The sequence below is a fragment of the Anomaloglossus baeobatrachus genome, chromosome 4 (genome assembly GCF_048569485.1).
Source record: "Anomaloglossus baeobatrachus isolate aAnoBae1 chromosome 4, aAnoBae1.hap1, whole genome shotgun sequence".
In the NCBI taxonomy this organism is placed as follows: Eukaryota; Metazoa; Chordata; class Amphibia; order Anura; family Aromobatidae; genus Anomaloglossus; species Anomaloglossus baeobatrachus.
In genome coordinates this window covers 267,338,955-267,366,581 of record NC_134356.1, presented here as the reverse complement: position 1 = coordinate 267,366,581, position 27,627 = coordinate 267,338,955, and the positions used below count along the sequence as shown (strand labels likewise).

The following is a 27,627-nucleotide window of genomic DNA, read 5'->3' as shown; positions in this document are numbered from 1 at the left end:
ACTGCACTGGCTGCATCTTATAGACGAAAAATCTGATGTTTGGTTCCCTTTAAGAATTGGCCAGGGGTAGTTTAACAAGGGACTAGCTGTTCCCTCCCTTTCCTCTACCTACCAACGGAGGTGCACCATACTTTTTTGGGCTGGGTGCCCCCTGTTCCTTGTCGGCTGCCCCTCCCCATCCCTAAAAACTGTTTTTGCCTAGAGTAGGGACCCGTCACCAAGATGTAAATAGAATAAAGTGGCAAATCGTTCCATGTCAAATTATAACATAGAACAAATATTCATCAAAGAGGAATAAGCTCAGGCAATAACCCAGAGAAAAAAAATCACTCAAGGGCTATAGCAAAATGGTTAATAAGATAAATGCCAATAACGGCAGCAATAAGCTTAAGCCTAATAAAGAACTAAACCAGAGAGAAATTGACGCGTTTCGCCCCATTTTTGGGGTTCATCAGAGGAAAATCAGTGGACTGGTAGTAGGTCTATAAAGCATAAGGTCATCTTAGTAAATGCACATGCTCATGCATCCAGTAGAAAAACGCCAGTGGCCCATTGTGTAATCCTCAGATGAGGCCACATGCCCATGGTATAATAACCGGACATCCCACCAACAGAGGACTAGACCGCCAACAACATGCTGGCTGTCTGTGGAATGGAGCGGGGCTGATGAGATGTGAATGCCCCTCTGTGCATCAAGTGTTTTTTTTATTTACTTGATTTAAAAAAAAAAAATGTAGCTTTCTAGTCGAGGTCAGACAGACATATTTCACAGCTCGTATACATGGACTTCAATGTGCAGATTGACCATGGGTCTTCTGACCCAAACTTACAGCCTCATAGAAATGTATCAGGTTGTATGTTAGGTTCAGGAGACCTGGGGAAAATTACGTATAAAAATCATCAAATATGGCCATCTGAACTCTGCCATACACAAGTTATTTATGGCAGGTCCACTGGATACACCACAAATGTATGACAGCTAGGGGGTGCTCTAGCACTTCCACCGATCGGCTGCATTGATAACATTCAAAAACTTAAAGAGCACTGCACACCTGCATGAACACCTCTTTATTCTACTGCCACCATAAATAAATATATGCAAAACAGAGTGTGAATTATTGAGAGAGAGAGAGAGAGAGACTTCAACGGAATGCCCATATGTATGCCCACCATACAAAGCTGCTTTTACTCTGCAGAAATAGGTTTACAATATTATAAACATATTCAAAGTAACTATAACTTACAGTGGTATTATGATTTCACAAAATACAGCTTATTCAGGGCATGACTAGAATTAGACAATTTTTTTTATTCAGTAGTGGCCAAAAATGTAAAATTAATGGCTTCATCTTGAGCTAAGACCAGGCCATAAAATGAGAACCTTTGCAGGCAGGAAGGAGTTGGGCACACAACCACTACAACTGGACTAAATGAAGCTTAGAATGGACATAAGTTTAAAAGATTTTCTTAGTTGCAGTAGTTTGCCTTGGTAAAGAAATCCATTGGAAAATGTGTGACAAGTTATTCCATCTTCTGATGGATGGAAAAAAAAACCCCCAAAAACAGTAAAATGCATAAAGACACAGTGTGGCCTAAACATTTTAATTCTGTCCAGTGTTACGGATTTCATACAAGGTAAATAACATGCACCTGTTTCTCAAGCTCAAAGCATTTAACATATGAGGCTGCTTTCACACATACGGTTTGAGCTGTGCGGCTCAATCCGGCTGTGAAGCCTATGCAACGGATGCGGTGAAAACACCGCATCCTTTGCATAAGTTTTTTACATGCGGCCGGTCCGGTTTTTGCCGCTTGCGGCATGCTACTGAGCATGCACAGTGGCAAAAACCGCATGTGGTGGCCGGATGCGGTTTTTGCCGCATCGCGCCGCATCTGGCATCCATAGGGATGCATTGGGAAAAGCGCCGCATCGGCCGAATGCGGCGCGATGCGTTTTTTTTTTGCCGGAGCAAAAAACGTGCCAGGGAACGTTCCATCCGGCCGCCGCATCGGCTAAATCTGCCGCATGCGGCAAAAACCGGACCGAACGCAAGCCCATGCGGCACAATGCGGCACTAATTAAAGTCTATGCAGGAAAAACGCAACCGGCAGCAAAAAAAAACGGTTGCGGTTTTCCTGCAAAGAGCCGGATTGTGCCGCATTGCAAAATCCGGATGTGTGAAAGCAGCCTTAGTGGGCTCCTTAACGAAGTTTGGTACCTTTAACACTAGAAGTCCCAGAGAGGGTTCATTTAACATTTCTACCTTTGGAACCCAGAGACGGGTCGAATGACCTGAAGGATTTTAGCTAACATCCTATAATCACCGTCTTTTGTTCTGTAATTAAGGCCATTACTGTCGCACCACAGGAGGTTGTTGTTTTCCATTGAGTTTAGCCATTTAGTTTCCAGTTAGTTCTATTCAGTTTAGACTAAGGGTCATTTGACCCTCTTTCGGGACTTCAGGGAGGAGCTCGAAATTTCTGGGACTTCTAGTGTTATATCTTCTAATATGAATGTTTTTTATAACATTTAAATATTTGTAATATTTTGAGTCTTTGCTCCTCGAGCCGAGATGTTGAGGACTGTGGATGTACAAAGATGCACTGAAGCTTGTGTGTACCCTACATCTATAAATTTCAGTACCGGAGGTGCACACTAAATGATTAAAGTACAGAATCTATTACACTCAAACATTTTCAAACAGTTCACATCATAAATAAAACTAGTGGTTCCCGGTGTTTCATTTTTCCTTATGGAGAAAGGTCTTTTCTAGAGTTTCTATAAACTTGTGTTTGACTTTTAATTTGAATTGTCTGTACCATTCTAGAATCTTTTTTCTTCTTTGAATCTTTTCTTGCAAGCTCGTGTTCTTTTCCTGGTTTAAGATAGCAGGAAGTTCTTTCCATGATTTGATAAAAATAAATGGAGCGCCGTAAGACTTCAGTAGTTGTAAAGGTGCATTACTGTAAACGGATGAGTTTCCACAATTTCCATGTGTCATCACATCTTCTACTACAGGAACAGAGCCATAGGAACAGGCCTCATAAAGTCTGTAGCACTCAGTGTTTACTCCCACTGGGCTCAATGTTAGGTCACTCTGTGCGAGTGCATCATGATAGCTCTTATAGCTTTCATTAGTCTCTTGTGGTTGCCACCTGTGGAAACAAACAGTTTAGTCTTGCAGGTAAAACTACTATTTGCTTGCAAAGTTAAGTGACAGTGAAGGGAAAGAGGAGAAATTGAAAATCTGCAAGGTTGTTGAGATTTTCAGCCACAGATTAACCTCTGGCATGTGAACACAACCCTAAAGCTCATTTGAATGGGAAAAGCAGAAAGTTATTGAGTTGTCCACTATGGACAGCCCCTTCTATGCATTCTATATGAGCCATATAGCAGCTACACTGGGGTCTCCCCCATTTGGCAACATGGCTATGTATTACAGCAGTGGTCCCCAACCTTTCTTGAAATGAAAGCCACATTCATCTCGGATAGAGGATTGCGAGCGGCATCCAGCAGGACCTCTCCCACTTACTCCATAGTGACACCTATAGCCCCATAGTCCCGATATGACAAAGATTTCTCACAGTAAGCAAACCGAAATCTTGTGCCCTCCTACCTTAGTCAGTTTACAGCCAATGATTCACGTTTTATCCCCTTTCGGTACTCTTGTATCAAGCACATTAACCAAACTATTGTGCCCAGTTAAGTGCCCCTCTAACTGGCAGTATTATTCTACCTTCAGTTCATATACACTGGAGATCAAAATTAGAGAACAATGTATGATCACTTGCTTTTTTCAGAAAAATGCAATCAAATTGATCAACAAATTTTTTTTGTAAGGGGTACACCATGCCAGAACAGTGTTTTACAAAAGATCCACAGTTTATCAACATAAAGAAAAGAATTTTGTTTACTTACCGTAAATTCCTTTTCTTCTAGATCCAATTGGGAGACCCAGACAATTGGGTGTATAGCTACTGCCTCCGGAGGCCACACAAAGTATTACACTAAAAGTGTAAGGCCCCTCCCCTTCTGGCTATACACCCCCCCGTGGGATCACGGGCTCCTCAGTTTTAGTGCAAAAGCAAGAAGGAGGAAAGCCAATAACTGTTTTAAAGACAAATTCAATCCGAGGAACAACATCGGAGAACTGAACTCTTCAACATGAACAACATGTGCACCCGAAAAAACAAAATCCCTAAGAAAACAGGGCGGGTGCTGGGTCTCCCAATTGGAGCTAGAAGAAAAGGAATTTACGGTAAGTAAACAAAATTCCCTTCTTCTTTGTCGCTCCTAATTGGGAGACCCAGACAATTGGGACGTCCAAAAGCAGTCCCTGGGTGGGTAAAAGAATACCTCGTGATAGGGCCGTCAAACAGCCCTTTCCTACAGGTGGGCCACCGCCGCCTGAAGGACTTGTCTACCTAGGCTGGCATCCGCCGAAGCGTAGGTATGCACCTGATAATGCTTGGTAAAAGTGTGCAGACTCGACCAGGTAGCCGCCTGGCACACCTGCTGAGCCGTAGCCTGGTGCCGTAATGCCCAGGACGCACCCACGGCTCTGGTAGAATGGGCCTTCAGTCCTGATGGAATCGGAAGCCCAGCAGAACGGTAGGTGTGAAGAATTGGTTCCTTGATCCACCGCGCCAGGGTGGATTTGGAAGCTTGCGACCCCTTACGCTGACCAGCGACAAGGATAAAGAGTGCCTCCGAGCGGCGCAGGGGCGCCGTGCGGGAAATGTAGATCCTGAGTGCTCTCACCAGATCCAATAAATGCAAACCTTTTTCAAATTGGTGAACTGGATGCGGACACAAAGACGGTAAAGTGATATCCTGGTTGAGATGAAAGGAGGATACCACCTTAGGAAGAAATTCTGGAATTGGACGCAGAACTACCTTGTCCTGGTGAAATACTAGGAAGGGAGATCTGCATGATAACGCCGCCAGCTCGGACACTCTCCGAAGAGACGTGACCGCCACTAGAAAGGCCACTTTCTGTGAAAGACGAGAAAGGGAAACATCCTTCAAAGGCTCGAAAGGCGGCTTCTGGAGAGCAATTAGGACCTTGTTCAGATCCCGGGGCTCCAACGGCCGCTTGTAAGGGGGGACGATATGACAAACCCCTTGCAGGAACGTGCGTACCTGAGGAAGTCGCGCTAGGCGCTTCTGAAAAAATACGGATAGCGCGGAGACTTGACCTTTAAGGGAGCCGAGCGACAAACCTTTTTCCAACCCAGACTGCAGGAAGGAAAGAAAAATAGGCAATGCAAATGGCCAGGGAGAAACTCCCTGAGCAGAGCACCAAGATAAGAATATCTTCCACGTCCTGTGGTAGATCTTGGCGGAGGATGGTTTCCTAGCCTGTCTCATGGTGGCAACCACTTCATGAGATAAACCTGAGGCCGCTAGGATCCAGGACTCAATGGCCACACAGTCAGGTTCAGGGCCGCAGAATTCAGATGGAAAAACGGCCCTTGAGACAGCAAGTCTGGACGGTCTGGCAGAGCCCACGGTTGGCCTACCGTGAGGTGCCACAGATCCGGGTACCACGACCTCCTTGGCCAGTCTGGAGCGACGAGGATGGCGCGGCGGCAGTCGGCCCTGATCTTGCGCAGCACCCTGGGCAACAACGCCAGAGGTGGGAACACATAAGGTAGCCTGAACTGCGACCAATCCTGAACTAGGGCGTCTGCCGCCAGAGCTCGGTAATCGTGGGATCGCGCCATGAAAACCGGGACCTTGTTGTTGTGCCGTGACCCCATCAGGTCGACGTCCGGCATCCCCCAGCGGCGACAGATCTCCTGAAACACGTCCGGGTGAAGGGACCATTCCCCTGCGTCCATGCCCTGGCGACTGAGAAAGTCTGCTTCCTAGTTTTCCACGCCTGGTATGTGAACTGCGGATATGGTGGATGCCGTGTCTTCCACCCACGTCAGAATCCGCCGGACTTCCTGGAAGGCCTGCCGACTGCGTGTTCCCCCTTGGTGGTTGATGTATGCCACCGCTGTGGAGTTGTCCGACTGAATTCGGATCTGCTTGCCTGCTAGCCACTGCTGGAAGGCTTGTAGGGCAAGATAGACTGCTCTGATTTCCAGAACATTGATTTGAAGGGTGGACTCTTTCCGAGTCCACGTACCGTGAGCCCTGTGGTGGAGAAACACTGCTCCCCACCCTGACAGGCTCGCGTCTGTCGTGACCACCGCCCAGGATGGGGGTAGGAACGACTTTCCTTTCGACAATGAGGTGGGAAGAAGCCACCACCGGAGAGAGTCCTTGGCTGTCTGAGAGAGGGAGACATCCCTGTCGAGGGATGTCGACTTCCCGTCCCATTGGCAGAGAATGTCCCATTGAAGTGGACGCAGATGAAACTGCGCGAAAGGAACTGCTTCCATTGCTGCTACCATCTTCCCTAGGAAGTGCATGAGGCGCCTCAAGGGGTGCGACTGGCCCTGAAGGAGAGATTGCACCCCTGTCTGTAGTGAACACTGTTTGTCCAGTGGAAGTTTCACTATCGCTGAGAGAGTATGAAACTCCATGCCAAGATATGTTAGTGATTGGGTCGGGGTTAGATTTGACTTTGAAAAGTTGATAATCCACCCGAAACCCTGGAGAGTCTTCAGTGCCACGTTCAGGCTGTGCTGGCATGCCTCTTGAGAGGGTGCCTTGATAAGTAGATCGTCCAAATACGGAATCACAGAGTGACCTTGCGAGTGCAGGACTGCCACTACTGCTGCCATAACCTTCGGTAAAGACCCGAGGGGCTGTCGCCAGCCCGAAAGGTAGAGCTACGAACTGCAGGTGTTCGCTTCCTACAACGAAGCGTAGAAAACGCTGATGCTCTGGCGCAATCGGCACGTGGAGATAAGCATCCTTGATGTCTATTGATGCTAGGAAATCTCCTTGAGACATTGAGGCGATGACGGAGCGGAGGGATTCCATCCGGAACCGCCTGGTTTTCACGTGTTTGTTGAGCAGCTTTAGATCCAGGACGGGACGGAACGACCCGTCCTTCTTTGGCACCACAAACAAATTGGAGTAAAAACCGCGACCTCGTTCCTGAAGAGGAACGGGAGTCACCACTCCTTCCGCCTTTAGGGCGGACACCGCTTGCAGAAGAGCATCTGCTCGGTCGGGAGGTGGAGAAGTTCTGAAGAAGCGAGTTGGAGGACGAGAACTGAACTCTATCCTGTACCCGTGAGACAGAATGTCTCTCACCCAACGGTCTTTGACCTGTGACAGCCAAATGTCGCCAAAGCGGGAGAGCCTGCCACCGACCGAGGATGCGGAGAGAGGAGGCTGACAGTCATGAGGAAGCCGTCTTGGTAACGGTTCTTCCGGCTGTCTTTTTTGGTCATGATTGAGTCCGCCAAGAATCTGAGCCCCTCTGATCCTTTTGAGTCCTTTTGGACGAGGAGAATTGGGACCTGCCTGAGCCTCGAAAGGACCGAAAACCAGACTGTCCCCTCCTCTGTTGGGGTTTGTTTTGTCTGGGTTGAGGTAAGGATGAATCCTTACCCTTGGAGTGTTTAATGATTTCATCCAAACGCTCACCAAACAGTCGGTCACGAGAAAAAGGCAAACTGGTTAAGCACTTCTTGGAAGCAGAATCTGCCTTCCATTCTCTCAACCACAAGGCTCTACGTAAAACCACGGAGTTGGCAGACGCCACTGCCGTACGGCTCATAGAGTCTAGGATAGCATTAATCGCGTAAGACGCGAATGCAGACATTTGAGAGGTCAAGGGCGCCACCTGCGGAGCAGATGTACGTGTGACCGTGTCGACCTGTGTAAGCCCAGCTGAAATAGCTTGGAGTGCCCATACGGCTGCGAATGCTGGCGCCAACGACGCTCCAATAGCTTCATAGATGGATTTCAACCAGAGCTCCATCTGTCTGTCAGTGGCATCTTTAAGTGCCGCCCCATCTTCCACTGCAACTAAGGATCTAGCTGCAAGCCTGGAGATTGGAGGGTCCACCTTGGGACACTGGGTCCAGCCCTTGACCACGTCAGGGGGAAAAGGATATCGTGTATCTTTAAGCCGTTTGGAGAAACGCTCATCTGGATAAGCGTGGTGTTTCTGGATAGCGTCTCTAAAGTCAGAGTGGTCCAGAAAAGTGCTCAATTTACGCTTGGGATACCTGAAATGGAATTTCTCCTGCTGTGAGGCTGACTCCTCCGCAGGAGGAGCTGGTGGAGAAATATCTAACATTCTATTGATGGACGCTATAAGATCATTCACTATGGCGTCACCATCAGGCGTATCCAGATTGAGAACGGTCCCAGGATCAGAATCCTGATCAGCCACATCCGCCTCATCACATAGAGAGTCGTCCAGCTGGGGCCCTGACCAGTGTGATGAAGTTGAGGGCCGCTCATAGCGAGCCCACTTAGGCCGTCTGGGACTGTCGTCCGAGTCAGAGTCGTCACCCTGGGGTGTATGCGACACCTCCTGAGCTCGGGAGTGTTCCAGCTGAGGGGGACCAGGGAGCAATGATTCAACAGTGCCCATGGTCTGAGTTACTGGTCTAGACTGCAATGTTTCAAGAATTTTAGACATAGTCATAGACAATCTGTCAGCAAAAACTGCAAACTCCGTCCCTGTCACCTGGACAGCATTCACAGGTGGTTCTCCCTGGGTCACCTCTAGCAGCGGCCCCGGCTGAGCAAGTGCCACAGGGGCCGAGCACTGCACACAATGGGGGTCAGTGGAACCTGCCGGTAGAGCAGCCCCACATGCGGTACAAGCAGCATATAAAGTCTGTGCCTTGGCACGTTTGCTTTTTGCGGACGACATGCTGTTGTCTGCCTTGAGTAACCTAGGAGGGTATATAGCAGAGAGTCACCAGCGACCGTACAGTGTAATGTATAGCATGCAAGCACAAAAATACAAAGTACACTTCGGCACAAGTGGGGGTGAGCCCTTGAGGGCTGCTTACCGCCCACTGAAAAGCGGGTGTGAGGTCGCAGAATCCCGTGTCTGGGTCTCCCAGTCTCCCCTCTCCAGCTCAGCGTGCAGACAGGAATGGCTGCCGGCGTCCTGTGAGGAGGGGCGGACCGTGGGCGTGCCACAAACAAAGTGCGGGAAACTGGCGTCCCACTGTGCCCAGTGTGAGGGCTGGAGTATGTAAAGCAGACTCCAGCCCTCAGCGCTGATGGTCTGTACAGCGTCCCGCCCTCCCCCTGACTGGCAGGTCTGGGGGCGGGAACGAAACGAACTAGGCCGCAAAAGCCGGGGACTGTAGTAATAAGCGCGGCCGTCATACATGCACGGCTAGCGCGGAAGTCCCCGGCGCACCACAAGTCCCAGCCGCGTCGCAGTGAAAACTGACCCCAGCGGCCGGCGCGGCCGTTCGTACTAAGTCTACTCACTCAGCAGCGCTGTAGTGAGGAATGGCACAAGCGCAGCAGCGCTGATGTCCCCGGCGCACTAACACGCCCAGCATGCTGCGGTGTGCGCGCGGTATGCCCGGGGACACAGAGTACCTTAACGAAGCAGGGCCCTGTCCCTGACGATACTCAGCTCCATATCCAGCCGATTCTCCGGGGGCTGTGGAAGGAGCACGGTCTCAGTGCCTGGAGACCGGTAAAGTCCCACTTCACCCAGAGCCCTAATGGGGATGGGGAAGGAATCAGCATGTGGGCTCCAGCCTCTGTACCCGCAATGGGTACCTCAACCTTAACAAACACCGCCGACAGAAAGTGGGGTGAGAAGGGAGCATGCTGGGGGCCCTAGTATGGGCCCTCTTTTCTTCCATCCGACATAGTCAGCAGCTGCTGCTGACTAAACAGTGGAGCTATGCGTGGATGTCTGACCTCCTTCGCACAAAGCATAAAACTGAGGAGCCCGTGATCCCACGGGGGGGTGTATAGCCAGAAGGGGAGGGGCCTTACACTTTTTAGTGTAATACTTTGTGTGGCCTCCGGAGGCAGTAGCTATACACCCAATTGTCTGGGTCTCCCAATTAGGAGCGACAAAGAAACCTTTATTTCGCCCAAAACGTGATGATCATAATTAGAGAACAATGCCTGTAGCACAGAGAAAGATTATAACTACCTTTTTTGAAGGTAACAGTCACCAATCAGTAGGAGGTGTACAGGCCTTTGCTTTGAATGACTTCAGCACATCTGCGGTCACAAGACATCACTAATATTCACACTGCTCTGGTGTGATTTTGGTCCACTCTTCTTCTTCTCTTCCACAGTTCTTTGACTGTTGTGAGTTTTTTGGCCATAACTTTGTCAAAGGATTTCCCATAGGTTTAGATCAGGTCTGGGCTGGCCATTTCATTGTTTCAATGTTTTCTGTTTCAACAAACTGCTTTACCAGTTATGCAGTGTGACAGGGGGCATTGTCCTGCATGAAAATTGCTGGCTGATTGATGAATGCAAGTGAGGATCCACGTATTGTTGAAGAAGGTTCTGATACACACTTGCATTTGCTCTGCGATGTAGCTGTATGAAAGGTCCAACTCCTGCTACAGAAAACATTCCCCAAACCATGACGCTTTCTCCACCATCTTTCACTGCCTTCTTAACACACTTTGGGTTCAATCTTTCCCAAGTTTCTTGGCGAACATAATGTTTCCCATCAGACCCAAATACATTAAACTTGTTTTCATCACTAAAATAAACTGTGGACCACTTCTCCTCTGTCCACACAACATGCTCCTCACCAAAGGTGAGTTTAGCCTTTTGATTCTTTCTGCTAATGAGAGGTTTGGTCACTCCAGAGTGGGCTTTCAGTCCAAATGCTCTTTATGTCGTGACACTATGATGAAACGATGATGAGCAATTCCAGCTGCAGTGTTGAAACGATTACCCATGGAGATTCTTCACGTTATCCTGTCCTCTCTTGCATTTCTCTTTCGAGGGTGACCAGCCTTCTTGGGGGACTTGAAAGCGTTTGTGATGTTGTAAAAATGCAATACTCTCAAAATCACAGACTTTGAACGACCAACTTCTCTTCCTATAACTGATAGGGTCAACTCTTTGGCCTTCATATGGACAACTTGCAGCCGTAGGGTTTCAGTCACTTTGCAGGAATCTGAAAGTATTCTCTAATTTTGATCAGTGTTCTTTTTCATTTATCTCGTTTACATTTTAGGCTAGGTTCACATTTCCGTTGTTTTGCATCAGTCACAATCCGCCGCTCTGATAAACAACGCAATCCGTTTGGCAGATTCCGTTGTTTCCCATAAACTTATATGAGCGGAAGATTGTGACTGATGCCCTTACGTTGCATCCTCCGCCCGACTCATCAGTCGTGGAACGACTGACCGTCGGGCGGCAGGAACGCAGACTAACGTTTTTCGAACAGCAGAATCCTTAGGATTTCGCTGCCCCTGCTCTGTCTCGGCGGCAGAACGATCAGCTGATCGCCCGGCGGCCGGCTGCTGTAAGCGATCAGCTGATCGCCCGGCGGCCGGCTGCTGTAAGCGATCAGCAGATCTCCCGGCGGCCAGCTGCTGTAAGTGATCAGCAGATCTCCCGGCGGCCGGCTGCTGTAAGCGATCAGCAGATCTCCCGGCGGCCGGCTGCTGTAAGCGATCAGCTGATCACCTGGCGGTCGGCTGCTGTGAGCAATCAGCTGATCTCCCGGCAGCCGGCTAATGAGAGCGATCAGCTGATCATTCACAATAGCCGGCCGCCAGGGGATCATATGATCGCTCTCAAAAGCCGGCCACCGAGAGATCATCTGATCGCTCTATTGTGAGCGATCAGCTGATCGTTCTCTCGCTCTCGTTTTACAACGGAATCTGCTTTCTAATTTCAATTATGGTCATCCGTTGTACAACGCATCAGTCACGAGCGTCAAGCAACGCATGTGACTGATGCAAAACAACGGAAATGTGAACCTAGCCTTAAGTATATGCTTCGGAATAAATTCAATGTATGCAATAAGCTTAAAATCCTGCAAGTTTACTCATGTTAGGATATAATCACATAGGACTACACAATGACCTTAACATTTAGGAAATTGAGTGTTGTTCTCTAATTTTGATCTCCAGTGTATTTATCCTACCCACCAGTGTATGCACAACCGGATATACTCTTCTACGTGGGCCACTCACAAAAGTCACCGTATGAGGATTTTCTCTTCCTAGTGGTTTACTAAACCTGGTGCTAATTCGCCAAGCTGGCACATAATATGAGCCACAGATTGGGGATGCCTGTATTAAAAAGGCAACCATGGCTTTCAGTGAGTAGCGGCAATACTTAATTTCCCTACAACGTAAACACTTTATTAATGCGAGCAGCTACAATATGTAGTTTTCCTACACTAGGGCCCCCTTTTGCTCAGCTCATCAATGGAAAAAGACTGTAGGAAAGAGGTTGCCCAGAGAGTCTGTAAGAAAACAATACTTACTCATTTCTGGATGAGATCCAACAGAATTGGTCAAGACCCTCGTTCCTTATAACCTCCATGAGAATCTCTCTAGACGAGTTGCCATATACTGTCCCTAAAAAGTTGCACAAGTATGGCCTTGAATCATGAACCAGAGACCAACTTGGATCAATGACTGGGAAGTTTCTGTATCTGAAATGTTAATATATTATGTAATTAGTGATTTTTGTTTATTTAAATTTTTAAATTTTGCACATTGTGCCCCCGCTAAGGACATAGAAGATCTTTGGAGGAGTATTTTTATGTTGTTATTTCCCCTGTAACCGAGGTTGGTATATTAGTCCCAGTTACAAGGAAAATGCAACCTCCTGGCTACAAATTAGAGTTGTATTTCTTTCCTATGACTTAGCAGCTCCTGCTTCCTCACTATACACAGCAATCACATGATCACTGTGTATGGAGCAGGAAGCAGTCAGCACTTCCCACTGACGTGTACATAGTAATAGGAAGCACTGTACACACAACGATACGGAGAGGTCACATAAAATAATGCACTGTCTATGCCTTCTCTAAGGAGACTCCGGATATCTCACAGCCGAATCCTGTTCCCTCAGCTACACGATCACGTACAGATACGGCTACTAAGAAGTGACAATTTAGAATGTCGCTGCAGAATAGGAGAGGTTGTCTGGACATTTAAAGTCTATGTATGGATTTATAAATCAATAGTCCACATGAAATTAGTCAACTGTATAATATATCATATTAGAGAAATTGTTTCTTTCACCTCCTGGACTGATCAGACACTCAATTAATGGGTAAAATCTGTATTCAGTGAAAACTGATTTTTCACATTACAGAGGTGGGAGATGACAGCTGGTGCTTTTTAAACTCTATGGAGAGAGCAGGAGGGGAACTAGACACCTAAACAGACATTTTGCTACAAGTTCTCATTAATTAATAGTTGTCCATAGAATTTTAATGCAGATTTCTCTAATAAGATATATTACAAAATTTCTTTTTCTCATGTGTATGGTTGATGTACAAAGGAAAATTAAAAAAAAAAAAAAAAAAAAAAGAAGACTTAACTGACTTATCTAATTAGTTTTTATTCAAGTTTTCCATTATGAGAAGTAGTAGAACGTAAGAGAAAGAAAACTTACGTGGCTACACCTAGCGGCCATTGGTAGACATCTTCCTCATTAATCCATGTATTGTCATAGACAAGGTAGAGTACCTCCACAAACCCTCTGTTCCTCTTCAGATAGGGAAGGATCCAGTCGTTACTGCATTGCTCACTTCCTAGCAGCACTACAGCAACATGTCGGAGTTTATGGTTTTCAATCAGAGTCTGTGTGTACTGAAGCCATTGGGTGGCAAAAGAAATCTTTGCTTGTTCTCTGCCATTGAGAACCAGAACTACATTGTGGGCTTCCACTGAAAAGTAACCTGGAACAACTGCGGGGCCAGTGATGAAGCTAGAGGAAAAAGGATAAAACAAAATATAGAGACGGATCTCACACCAATGTGTAACAGCCTGATCTTAAAGGAAATACTGGTTACCGAGGTTAAACGGGCTTTCCACTGTCCTATAATTGACATCAAAGGGGTAATCCCATCCTGTAATGCAGGGGTCACAAACTCAGTTGGGTATATTGGCCACACAAAAAAAAAAAAAATTGAAAAGGGGGGGGCGCATTCTTTGCAGGACAAAGTGACACTTTTGGATCACTTTTTTTTGCTTGTTTGTTATACCAAACATGCACTTTGTTTATTTAACATTTTAAATGGTTAAAAAAAAATATAAAAAATTGATGCTTTATTTTGAATTTTTTACATTTTATCCCCTTCTTGTACGTAATATTGTTTTACAATTAGCAGCATCATATAGTAATCGTGGCCAACATCCTGTAGTAATGTGCCCCATCCTTGTGCCCTGTAGTAAAGTGCCCCAACCTTGTGCCTTGTAGTAAAGTACCCATCCTTGTAACCTGTAGTAATATGCCCCATCCTTGTGCCTTGCAGTATTGTGCCCTGTAATTTGCCCCATCCTTGTGTCCTGTAATAATGTCCAACATCCTTGTGCCCTGTAGTAATGTCCCCCATCCTTGTGCCCTTTGTGTCCTCTTACATGCTTACGTGTAGTCCCCATGACGATCGCGGTCGTCAGCGATTCACTTCCTTAGAATCATTTGCGGTGCCAGGCCCTCCTCTGCACTCTACCAATGGCAGCCGCCGACCAATCAGAGGCAGGCAGGTGACGTCATAAACCGACGCAGTGGCGCGGCACCTAAAATGATTCAAGGGAAGTGAATTGCTGACGGCGCCGGTCCCTTGCATATGGCTGCGATCAGCACGGGGTCTACGGGCTATAAGAAGCATCCTCAGGGGCCGCATGCGGTCCGTGTGTTTGAGACCCCTGTTGTAATGTAACAAGTTACAAATGCCACTGTACAGGAAAAACTAAAAAGGGAACAGAGCGCTACACCAAATATTAACAAATATTGTGATAAGTCCACCTCTTTTTGACTACACACTGGTTGCAGACATTTTTATGTCTTAGTTCCACATATTGTGACCCTGACGTTATTATATAAAGCAATAACATTTATAGAAACTCCTTGGTGCTAATTAATTATTACGTTTGCATCTTTTTGTGTCTAGTTACCGATTTTTTGTTTTCGAATTGCGTATTTTTTATTTAAGTTTATTTTTATGTGTGTTCACCTTGTTCTTTTTATGATTGTTATTGTAAGCGGAGTTTGGGAATTCCAGAGGTTTTCAGCTGATACACAAATTGTGAATTTTATATACGCCTGGATTCTCTGATTCATTTTAGTGTAACACAGAAATGAAACATTAACAAAAAACAAAAAAAAAAAATAGAGAGTTCCAGGTCTCTGTTTTGGCCCCATTTCTCGGTTTGGCTTACAAATGTTTTTTGCTAAAAGTCGTAAAGAATTTGTACACAGATATTATTTTTTTAAAAACACAATTTACAAAGATTATACAGTTTAGCAAAAATTACAAGGTTCACAGCCAAACAACTCATGCAATTTATGTATATCCTTCAGGCCCCGTCACACACAGATAAATCTTTGGCAGATCTGTGGTTGCAGTGAAATCATGGACATATTGTTTCATTTGTACACAGCCACAAACCTGGCACTGATTGTCCACAATTTCACTGCAACCACAGATCTGCCGCAGATTTATCTCTGTGTGTGACAGGGCCTTTAGACTTCATTCACATCAGGTTATTTTTCACATATTAGAAAAACGGACTGAATTTTTTCAAAGCTTGGTCCGAGTTTCATCAGTTTTCCTTGTATGTATTTAACGTTTCTCCTTCTCCCAAAAGTCTGTGAAGAAGGGAATTTTGTTTACTTACCGTAAATTCCTTTTCTTCTAGCTCCTATTGGGAGACGCAGACAATTGGTGTATAGCTTCTGCCTCCGGAGGCCACACAAAGCATTACACTTTAAAAAGTGTAACCCCTCCCCTCTGCCTATACACCCTCCCGTGCATCACGGGCCCATCAGTTTTGGTGCCAAAGCAGGAAGGAGGAAACTTATAAATTGGTCTAAGGTAAACTCAATCCGAAGGATGTTCGGAGAACTGAACCATGAACCAAAGAACAATGCAACATGAACAACATGTGTACACAAAAAAACAACAGCCCGAAGGGAACAGGGGCGGGTGCTGGGTCTCCCAATAGGAGCTAGAAGAAAAGGAATTTACGGTAAGCAAACAAAATTCCCTTCTTCTTTGTCGCTCCATTGGGAGACCCAGACAATTGGGACGTCCAAAAGCAGTCCCTGGGTGGGTAAAAGAATACCTTGAATAAAAAGAGCCGTAAAACGGCCCCTTCCTACAGGTGGGCAACCGCCGCCTGAAGGACTCGCCTACCTAGGCTGGCATCTGCCGAAGCATAGGTATGCACCTGATAGTGTTTCGTGAAAGTGTGCAGACTCGACCAGGTAGCCGCCTGACATACCTGCTGAGCCGTAGCCTGGTGCCGCAATGCCCAGGACACACCCACGGCTCTGGTAGAATGGGCTTTCAGCCCTGAAGGGACCGGAAGCCCCGAAGAACGGTAGGCTTCAAGAATCGGTTCCTTGATCCACCGAGCCAAGGTTGACTTGGAAGCCTGTGACCCTTTACGCTGGCCAGCGACAAGGACAAAGAGCGCATCAGAACGGCGCAGGGGCGCCGTACAAGAAATGTAGAGTCTGAGTGCTCTCACAAGATCTAACAAGTGCAAATCCTTTTCACATTGGTGAACTGAATTAGGACAAAAAGAAGGTAAGGAGATATCCTGATTGAGATGAAAAGGAGATACCACCTTAGGGAGAAAATCCGGGACCGGACGCAGAACCACCTTATCCTGGTGAAACACCAGGAAGGGGGCTTTGCATGACAGCGCTGCTAGCTCAGACACTCTCCGAAGTGATGTGACTGCCACTAGGAAGACCACCTTCTGCGAAAGACGTGAAAGAGAAACATCCCTCATCGGCTCGAAGGGTGGTTTCTGAAGAGCCGTTAGCACCCTGTTAAGATCCCAGGGTTCTAGCGGACGCTTGTAAGGAGGGACTATGTGGCAAACCCCCTGCAGGAACGTGCGTACCTGCGGAAGCCTGGCTAGACGCTTTTGAAAAAACACGGAAAGCGCCGATACTTGTCCCTTGAGAGAGCCGAGAGACAAACCCTTGTCCATTCTGGATTGAAGGAAGGACAGAAAAGTGGGCAAAGCAAACGGCCAGGGAGTAAAACCCTGATCAGAGCACCAGGATAAGAAGATCCTCCACGTCCTGTGGTAGATCTTGGCGGACGTTGGTTTCCTGGCCTGTCTCATAGTGGCAATGACCGCTTGAGATAACCCTGAAGACGCTAGGATCCAGGACTCAATGGCCACACAGTCAGGTTGAGGGCCGCGGAATTCAGATGGAAAAATGGCCCTTGAGACAGCAAGTCTGGTCGGTCTGGTAGTGTCCACGGTTGACCCACCGTGAGATGCCACAGATCCGGGTACCACGACCTCCTCGGCCAGTCTGGGGCGATGAGGATGGCGCGGCGGCAGTCGGACCTGATCTTGCGTAACACTCTGGGCAGCAGTACCAGAGGAGGAAATACATAAGGCAGTCGAAACTGCGACCAATCCTGAACTAATGCGTCTGCCGCCAGAGCTCTGTGATCTTGAGACCGTGCCATGAATGCCGGGACCTTGTTGTTGTGCCGGGACGCCATTAGGTCGACGTCCGGCGTTCCCCAGCGGCAACAAATCTCTTGAAACACGTCCGGGTGAAGAGACCATTCCCCTGCGTCCATGCCCTGGCGACTGAGAAAGTCTGCTTCCCAGTTTTCTACGCCCGGGATGTGAACTGCGGAGATGGTGGAGGCTGTGGCTTCCACCCACAGCAGAATCCGCCGAACTTCCTGGAAGGCCTGACGACTGCGTGTGCCGCCTTGGTGATTGATGTACGCCACCGCCGTGGCGTTGTCCGACTGAATTCGGATCTGCCTGCCTTCCAGCCACGGCTGGAACGCCTTTAGGGCTAGATACACTGCCCTTATCTCCAGAACATTGATCTGAAGGGAGGACTCTGGCTGAGTCCAGGTGCCCTGAGCCCTGTGGTGGAGAAAGACCGCTCCCCACCCTGACAGACTCGCGTCCGTCGTGACCACAGCCCAGGATGGGGGCAGGAAGGATTTTCCTTTTGACAGAGAAGTGGGAAGAAGCCACCACTGAAGAGAGACTTTGGCTGCCCGAGAAAGGGAGACGTTCCTGTCGAGGGACGTCGACCTCCTGTCCCATTTGCGGAGAATGTCCCATTGGAGTGGACGCAAATGAAACTGCGCAAATGGAACTGCCTCCATTGCTGCCACCATCTTCCCTAGGAAGTGCATGAGGCGCCTCAAGGGGTGTGACTGGGCTTGAAGGAGAGATTGCACCCCTGTCTGTAGTGAACGCTGTTTGTCCAGCGGGAGCTTCACTATCGCTGAGAGAGTATGAAACTCCATCCCGAGGTAAGTTAGCGATTGAGTCGGAGTCAATTGTGACTTTGGGAAATTGATGATCCACCCGAACCTCTGGAGAGTCTCCAGAGCAGTATTCAGGCTGTGTTGGCATGCCACCCGGGAGGGTGCCCTGACTAGAAGATCGTCTAAATAAGGGATCACCGAGTGTCCCTGAGAGTGTAGGACTGCCACCACTGTTGCCATGACCTTGGTGAAGACCCGTGGGGCTGTCGCCAGGCCGAAAGGCAGAGCCACGAACTGAAGGTGTTCGTCTCCGATGGCGAAACGCAGGAAGCGCTGATGCTCTGGTGCAATCGGCACGTGGAGATAAGCATCCCTGATGTCGATTGATGCTAGAAAGTCTCCTTGGGACATTGAGGCGATGACGGAGCGGAGAGATTCCATCCGGAACCGTCTGGTTTTCACGTGTCTGTTGAGCAGTTTGAGGTCCAGAACGGGACGGAATGATCCGTCCTTTTTTGGCACCACAAACAAGTTGGAGTAAAAACCGCGACCACGTTCCTGAAGGGGAACTGGGATCACAACTCCTTCTGCCTTCAGAGTGCTCACCGCCTGAAAAAGAGCATCGGCTCGCTCGGGGGGCGGAGATGTTCTGAAGAAACGAGTCGGAGGACGAGAGCTGAGCTCTATCCTGTAACCGTAAGACAAAATGTCTCTCACCCATCAGTCTTGGACATGTGGCAACCAGGCGTCGCAAAAGCGGGAGAGCCTGCTACCGACCGAGGATGCGGTTTGGGGAGGCCGAAAGTCATGAGGAGGCCGCCTTGGGGGCGGTTCCTCTGGCGGTCTTTTTAGGACGTGACTTAGACCGCCATGGATCAGAGTTCCTCTGGCCCTTCTGTGGCCTGTTGGACGTGGAGAATTGAGACCTGGCTGAGGGCCGAAAGGACCGAAACCTCGGCTGTATCTTCCGTTGTTGAGGTCTGTTTGGTTTGGACTGGGGTAAGGACGAGTCCTTTCCCTTGGATTGTTTAATAATTTCATCCAATTGCTCGCCAAACAGACGGTCGCCAGAAAATGGCAAACCGGTTAAGAACTTCTTGGAAGCAGAGTCTGCCTTCCATTCGCGTAGCCACATGGCCCTGCGGACTGCCACTGAATTGGCGGATGCTACCGCTGTACGGCTCGCCGAGTCCAGGACGGCGTTCATGGCGTAGGACGAAAAAGCCGACGCCTGAGAGGTTAAAGACACAACCTGCGGAGTAGAGGCACGCGTGACTGCATTAATCTCAGACAGACAAGCTGAGATAGCTTGGAGTGCCCATACGGCTGCGAATGCCGGAGCAAAAGACGCGCCTATGGCTTCATAGATGGATTTCATCAGGAGCTCTATTTGCCTGTCAGTGGCATCCTTGAGCGATGAACCATCTGCCACTGCTACTATGGATCTAGCCGCCAGTCTAGAGACTGGAGGATCCACCTTGGGACACTGAGCCCAACCCTTAACTACGTCAGTGGGGAAGGGGTAACGTTTGTCATTAAGGCGCTTAGTAAAGCGCTTGTCCGGAAAAGCTCAGTGTTTCTGGACTGTATCTCTGAAGTTGGAGTGATCGAAAAACGCACTCCGTGTACGTTTGGGAAACCGAAATTGGAATTTCTCCTGCTGAGAAGCTGACTCCTCAATCGGAGGAGCTGGAGGAGAAAGTTCTAGCACCTGGTTGATGGACGCTATAAGGTCATTTACTATGGCGTCCCTTTCAGGTGTATCAAGATTGAGAGCAGCGTCAGGATCAGAGCCCTGATCTGCCACATCCGCTTCATCCTCCAGAGAGTCATCATGCTGAGACCCTGAGCAGTGTGATGAAGTCGAGGGAAGCTCCCAGCGAGCCCGCTTAGCCGGTCTGGGACTGCGGTCCGTGTCGGAGTCCTCACCGTGGGACCTAGGAGTCACCCCAGGAGCACTTTGCTGCTCTGACCGAGGGGGGCCTGGGGGCAATGAATCAACAGTGCCCGGGGCCTGTGTTACCGGTCTGTGCTGCAAAGCTTCAAGTATCTTAGCAGACCATCTATCCATAGACTGAGCCATGGATTGAGAAAGTGACTCAGAAAGTTTCTCAGCCAACACTGCAAACTCTGTCCCTGCCACCTGGACAGTGGTAGCCGGTGGTTCTACCTGAGCCGAGGGTCCCACCAGTGGCTGAGGCTCCGGCTGAGTGAGTGTCACAGGGGCCGAGCATTGCACACAATGAGGGTAGGTGGAACCTGCAGGTAACATAGCCGCACAAGAGGTACAGGTTGCAAAATAAGCCTGTGCCTTGGCACCCTTGCTTTTTGCGGACGACATGCTGTTGTCTCCTCTTAGAGCAAACAGTGAGGGTATATAGCCAAAAGCAAATAATGCGGCTGAACAGAGTAAATGTATACAATATAAGGATATATATATATACACTTCGGCACCCAGGGGGGCCAGCACCTAGTAACAGGTGCGGCTTACCGACCGCCCTCAGCGGAGCTCGGCTGAAGTTCTCCACCGGCAGAAGTGCTGATAGCAATGGCTGCCGGCGTTCTGAGAGGAGGAGGGAGCCGTGGGCGTGCCTCAGAAAGTGCGGGAATCTGGTGCCCCGCAGTGCTCAGTGAGGGGGGGGGAGGATAACTAAGTATGCTCCAGCCCTCACCGCTAACGTCCAGTATAGTGTCCAGCCCTTACCCCTGACTGGCAGGCCCGGGGGCGGGAGTATGCGGTACTAGGGCGCAAAAGCCGGGGACTAAAGTTAGTAACGTGGCCGGGAAACAAGCGCGGTCGGCGCGGTAGTCCCGGTGACAAAAACACCCAGCAGCTGCTGCAGCGTCCGTTACACAGGCGCTCTATGCGCCGTCCCCAAGGGGACACAGAGTACCTCAGAGTAGCAGGGCCTGTCCCTGATGATACCCGGTCTCCTGTCCGTCAGATTCCCCCAGGGGCTGCGGAGGGAGCCCGGTCCCAGTGTATGGTGACCGGTTAGGATCCCACTTCACCCAGAGCCCCTAAGGGATGGGGAAGGATAACGGCATGTGGCTCCAGCCTTTGTACCCGCAATGGGTACCTCGACCTTAACAGCACCGCCGACCAGAGTGGGGTGAGAAGGGAGCATGCCGGGAGCCCTGTTAGGGGCCCTCTTTTCTTCCATCCGATAAAGTCAGCAGCTGCTGCTGACTAAAATGTGGAGCTTGCGTGAACGTGTCTGCCTCCTTCAACACAAAGCAAAAAACTGATGGGCCCGTGATGCACGGGAGGGTGTATAGGCAGAGGGGAGGGGTTACACTTTTTAAAGTGTAATGCTTTGTGTGGCCTCCGGAGGCAGAAGCTATACACCAATTGTCTGGGTCTCCCAATGGAGCGACAAAGAAAATTGGATTGCATTCAGGTAGCATTGGAGGGCTGTCAGATTTTTTTTATACAAACCCATTGCCAATTTTGATTGAACACTCCGACCAATATCGGACAAGTTTCTGCAATTTTGCAGACTGCTCAGTCCATTAAAAAAAAAAAAAAAAAATGTCAGGCATATGGACAGCCCCATTCTCTATTATTGGTACAAGTGCTACCCAATAAAAACTGACGCAGGTTATCTTTAAGGCCTAGTTCCTATATCTTTTCTTCTGGGCTTTAAGTCCCATGCAGGAGATATCATTGCTTTCTAGTCACAAAATAGAAGATATATATATATATATATATATATATATATATATATTATATATATATATATATATATATATATATATCTTCTGTTTTGTGACTAGAAAGCAATGATATCTCCTGCATGGGACTTAAAGCCCAGAAGAAAAGATATAGGAACTAGGCCTTAAAGATAACCTGCGTCAGTTTTTATTGGGTAGCACTTGTACCAATAATAGAGAATGGGGCTGTGTGTGTATTATATATACACACATACACACACACACACACACACACACACACACACACACACACACACACACATGAATATATATAGAAGCACACACACACATATATATATTATATATAGTGTGTGTTGGGAGTAACAAGGGCTTACATTAAGTGTTTACAGTATAGTGGGATTGTCCAATTTTTACTTCCAGCTTGAGCTGTAGAGGAGTATTTTTACATACCGTATATACTGGCGTATAAGACGACTTTTTACCCCCTTAAAATAATGGCTACAGTGGGGGGTCGTCTTATACGCCGGATATACGGGGGGGGGGTGTGGGGTGTGTATGTACACTGCAGCGTCCATGGGAGGTGGGGGCAGCAGCTCTGGAGCACAGGGGAACGCTGCGGCCTGCATCCTTTGATCTCCTGCACCCGCTCATATAATATGCACAGCCGCTGTCCATCTCCGGTGGTGCTGAAATCGCACGCAGTGAGGGGCTGGGGCAGCGGTGCATATTATATGAGCCTGCGTCCCAGTGTGATCGCACATGTCCCCCCTGTGTTAGATTTGGCCCCCAGGCTGCTGCTCCTTCTAAAATAAAAAAGCTTTACTTACCCCTGCAGCGTTTCTCCCTGTGTCCCTGCTTCCACTGTGATCAGGCACACAGAGATCTCAGGCTGCTGTGCCGATCACATGACCGCACTGACAACCAGGAAGTGGAAGAACAGAAGCACGGAGCCAGACAGGAGATAAGGAAAGAGGGGTTTATTTTACTTTGGGCAGCAGCCTAGGGGCCATATCTGACACAGGGGGACTTGTGCGATCTATAGGGGCCATGGGCAGCACTATGGGGGCGATATCTGACACAGGGGGACTTGTGCGATCTATATAGGGGCCATGGGCAGCACTATGGGGGCGATATCTAACACAGGGGGACTTGTGCCCATTATGGGCCCCGGTGAGCTGCTTCTAACCCCCCAGATGTATGCCCTGCCAATCCCCCCCCCGCCGATGCCGCGGGTGCTGTACCCGCCGAGCCGCGGGTGCAGGCCCCACAGAGCAGCAGAGTTGTGTGTATTTGTCTGTATGTAGCAGAGTTGTATGTGTTTGTCTGTATGTAGCAGAGTTGTACGTGTTTGTCTGTATGTAGCAGAGTTGTACGTGTTTGTCTGTATGTAGCAGAGTTGTATGTGTTTGTCTGTATGTAGCAGAGTTGTATGTGTTTGTCTGTATGTAGCAGAGTTGTACGTGTTTGTCTGTATGTAGCAGAGTTGTATGTGTTTGTCTGTATGTAGCAGAGTTGTATGTGTTTGTCTGTATGTAGCAGAGTTGTACGTGTTTGTCTGTATGTAGCAGAGTTGTACGTGTTTGTCTGTATGTAGCAGAGTTGTACGTGTTTGTCTGTATGTAGCAGAGTTGTGTGTATTTGTCTGTATGTAGCAGAGTTGAACGTGTTTGTCTGTATGTAGCAGAGTTGTACGTGTTTGTCTGTATGTAGCAGAGTTGTACGTGTTTGTCTGTATGTAGCAGAGTTGTACGTGTTTGTCTGTATGTAGCAGAGTTGTACGTGTTTGTCTGTATGTAGCAGAGTTGTATGTGTTTGTCTGTATGTAGCAGAGTTGTATGTGTTTGTCTGTATGTAGCAGAGTTGTATGTGTTTGTCTGTATGTAGCAGAGTTGTATGTGTTTGTCTGTATGTAGCAGAGTTGTACGTGTTTGTCTGTATGTAGCAGAGTTGTATGTGTTTGTCTGTATGTAGCAGAGTTGTGTGTATTTGTCTGTATGTAGCAGAGTTGTACGTGTTTGTCTGTATGTAGCAGAGTTGTATGTGTTTGTCTGTATGTAGCAGAGTTGTATGTGTTTGTCTGTATGTAGCAGAGTTGTATGTGTTTGTCTGTATGTAGCAGAGTTGTATGTGTTTGTCTGTATGTAGCAGAGTTGTATGTGTTTGTCTGTATGTAGCAGAGTTGTGTTTGTCTGTTTGTAGCAGAGTTGTGTGTGTTTGTCTGTTTGTAGCAGAGTTGTGTGTGTTTGTCTGTTTGTAGCAGAGTTGTGTGTGTTTGTCTGTTTGTAGCAGAGTTGTGTGTGTTTGTCTGTTTGTAGCAGAGTTGTGTGTGTTTGTCTGTTTGTAGCAGAGTTGTGTGTGTCTGTTTGTAGCAGAGTGTAGTACCATTGTTTCAGTCCAGTTGTGGCTTTATACAGCAGGGAGGAGCATTCCTTGCTGTACTAAGTGAACATTGGAGCGATTGATCTGTCAATGGCCCTTTAAAAACATATTGTACGGCTCTCGCGGAATTAAAATTAACATGTTGCAATCAAAGCAGACTTTTTTTCATTTGGGAGCGGGGTAGTCTTATACAGTCAGTATATCCCAAATTCTATATTTTTAGGGCAGAAGTTGGGGGTCGTCTTATACGCCCAGTCGTCTTATACGCCGGCATATACGGTACATGGAACATACTTCACTCTGTAGACTGCAGAAGTCACTTAAAAAGATGCTCTACAAAAAATTTCCATGTAGCTTCTGCAAAAGTGATATATTAGGCAAGAAGTGAACAGTCAACTTTTGAAAGTGACGTGGTTTTAGCAGGGAAAATGGGCACGCGTAAAGTTCTATGCAACTGTGGGTCAGATACTGTATTTCCAAAATGGCAGGTGTTGTAACACATAGCACGGAAGGACAAGCTGGGAACTGATGATAGGGCCATACTTGTCCAAGACACACTGATGGGCATAGAAAGTCCTAGCCTATCTGGGTCCCATAGAACGAATTTGGTACAAAAATATCTAGCATCAGAGCACACAGTGCGATGCATATTCATAGATGTAGGATCTGTTTGCGGAGATGAAATAATGATATGGTCACAACTAAGCAAAGACTGCTGTAGACCAACATGTTTACATCTTGCTTTCAAAGACCCGACTATATTTTGCCAACTCCTGCAAAGTGGATATTTTTTTTTTTACTCGCTTATATAGCACGATTAATTCCACAGTGCTCTACAGACATCATCACTATCCCCACAATCTAATTCCAGGTAAGTCTTTGGAGGATGGGAGGAAACCCACGCAAACACAAGGAGAACACATCACTTTACATGCTTGTCTGGTACTACAGCGAACTAGGCTTCTTATCAAACTGTACTGTGGCCTCCTGAGAAGAAGCAGAGTATCATACCTGATATCCGTTCTTCCGATTTTGAGCTTTCCCTCCCTCCAATGAGCAGTATCTTCAACAGGATCCAGAGGTCCTTCCAATATATGCTGCCACAAATAATGCCCTGAAAAAAAATAGAAAAACAGTGAAGAACTATAGATGACATTTTCATTTGGCAGTATGGGATCCCTTCTTTTTTTGGATCTGGCTTCATAAGTAACCATAAGGCTATGTGCGCACTAGAGCAAAATACCCGCGGATTTACCCGCGGATTTGCCGCGGAAATTTCTTGAGAAATGTCTGCAATCTTTGTGCAGACATTTCCCATGAAATTCTATGAGAAAAAAAAAAAGCTGTGCGCACTGGTGCGGATTTTTCTCAAGAAAGTTTCTTGAGAAAAGTTTCTCTAGAAAGTTTCTTGAGAAAATGAACATGTCCATTAAATCCGCAGGTATCCCGCGGATTTCTGCAGTACAGACTGCAAAAATCCACAGGGAACCACCCGCGGGAAAATCGCGGCAAATCCGCGGCTAATCCGCGGCAAATCCGCATGCGGTTTTGCCGCGGATTTTTTCCGGAGGTCAGCAAATCTTCACTCCCAGAAGTTTCTCGAGAAGATTTTCTCGAGAAACTTCACATCTCTAGTGCGCACATAGCCTTAGTCTGCATTCACACATCCGCATGATACATTCGTGTTTTTTTTATGTCGGACAGCATACGGACCCAAAGTTTCACTCATCCCTATACAAAACCGTGAAAAGCATGAAAAGGTGTTGTGTGAGATCTGTTAGACTCAGAGCAGGTCTTATTCTGATCTCTGTTTGTGGATTAGAATTGGCCATTCATGTCTATGGGGAACTGGGAAACACAGATGCAAATCAGAAGCCTTCTGATTTGCACCTGGATCTTGCAGATTGTTTAGAGCTTAATTTGAAGGAAAACGTTATCTTACAGGGTTCTATTTATTGGGAGGGGAACTAAAGTAACAGTTAAGGCCCCGTCACACTAAGCAACATCGCTAGCAACATCGCTGGTAACGAACAACTTTTGTGACGTTGCTAGCGATGTTGCTGTGTGTGACATCCAGCAACAACCTGGCCCCTGCTGTGAGGTCGTTGGTTGTTGCTGAATGTCCTGGGCCATTTTTTAGTTGTTGCTGTCCTGCTGTGAAGCACAGATCGCTGTGTGTGACAGCGAGACAGCAACAACTAAATGTGCAGGCAGCTGGAGCCGGCTTCTGCTGAGGCTGGTAACTAATGTAAACATCGGGTAACCAAGAAGCCCTGTCCTTGGTTACCCGATATTTACCTTTGATACCAGCCTCCTCCGCTCTCACTGCCTGTGCTGCCGGCTCCTGCTCTGTGCACAGATAGCTGCAGCACACATCAGGCAATTAACCCGATGTGTGCTGTAACTAGGAGAGCAAGGAGCCAGCGCTCAGTGTGCGCTGCTCCCTGCTCTGTGCACATTTAGCTGCAGCACACATCGGGTTAATTAACCTGATGTGTGCTGTAACTAGGAGACTGGGGGCTGGTCACTGGTTGCTGGTGAGCTCACCAGCAACTCGTGTAGCCACGCTCCAGCGATCCCTGCCAGGTCAGGTTGCTGGTGGGATCGCTGGAGCGTCGCAGTGTGACAGCTCACCAGCAACCTCCTAGCAACTTACCAGCGATCCCTATCGTTGTTGGGATCGCTGGTAAGTTGCTTAGTGTGACTGGACCTTTAGACACATGACTCATTCAGTGATAAGAAGACCGTTTCTCAGGTATAGTAAAATTCTTACGGATGTGTTAATGTACCTTAAAGGGAACCTGTCATCAGAAATTTCGCCCAAAAGCTAAAAGATTCCCCCTCTGCAGCTCCTGGGCTGCATTCTAGGAAGGTCCCTGTTATTATTGTGCCCCATGTGAGACCAAAATAAAGCCTTTATAAAGTTCTACCTTTTTGTATGCAGCTTCTGTAAATCCGTCACGGGGGCGGGCTCTCTGCCGTCCGTTATTCTGCCCCCTGGTCCTGTATGCCGCCCCCATCGCTCCTTTCCATATCTGATGCACCGCCCACTGCTCCAGCCATCCCCGCGCATGCCCAGTGCCAGTCTCACAGGACTGAGCAGTGTGACCGCTGGTGACGTGTGCGCAGGCAAGTGATTATGGACGGGACTGTGACTGTTATCAGCAAGTACCCGGCCATAATCTCTTGAGCGCGCAAACCTCTCCAGCATTCACACTGAGCTGAGAGGTTTGCGCGCTCAAGA

The 27,627-nt window shown here is 48.0% G+C and overlaps 1 protein-coding gene across 2 annotated transcripts in view; it reads right to left on the bottom strand.

The window, feature by feature from the left end:
* Positions 1 to 1,053: 1,053 nt before the first annotated feature.
* RXYLT1 (ribitol xylosyltransferase 1) overlaps positions 1,054 to 27,627 on the bottom strand; it is a 47,123-nt gene continuing 20,549 nt past the window's right edge. For both annotated transcript variants that reach the window (XM_075344818.1, XM_075344819.1), the window contains exons 3-6: positions 25,395 to 25,497; positions 13,511 to 13,825; positions 12,369 to 12,539; positions 1,054 to 3,156 (exon numbers count right to left, since the gene is read on the bottom strand). In XM_075344818.1, the coding sequence (XP_075200933.1) occupies positions 2,742 to 3,156; positions 12,369 to 12,539; positions 13,511 to 13,825; positions 25,395 to 25,497 (1,004 nt within the window). In that variant the 3' untranslated portion in view covers positions 1,054 to 2,741. The remainder of the gene's footprint in view (positions 3,157 to 12,368; positions 12,540 to 13,510; positions 13,826 to 25,394; positions 25,498 to 27,627) is intronic.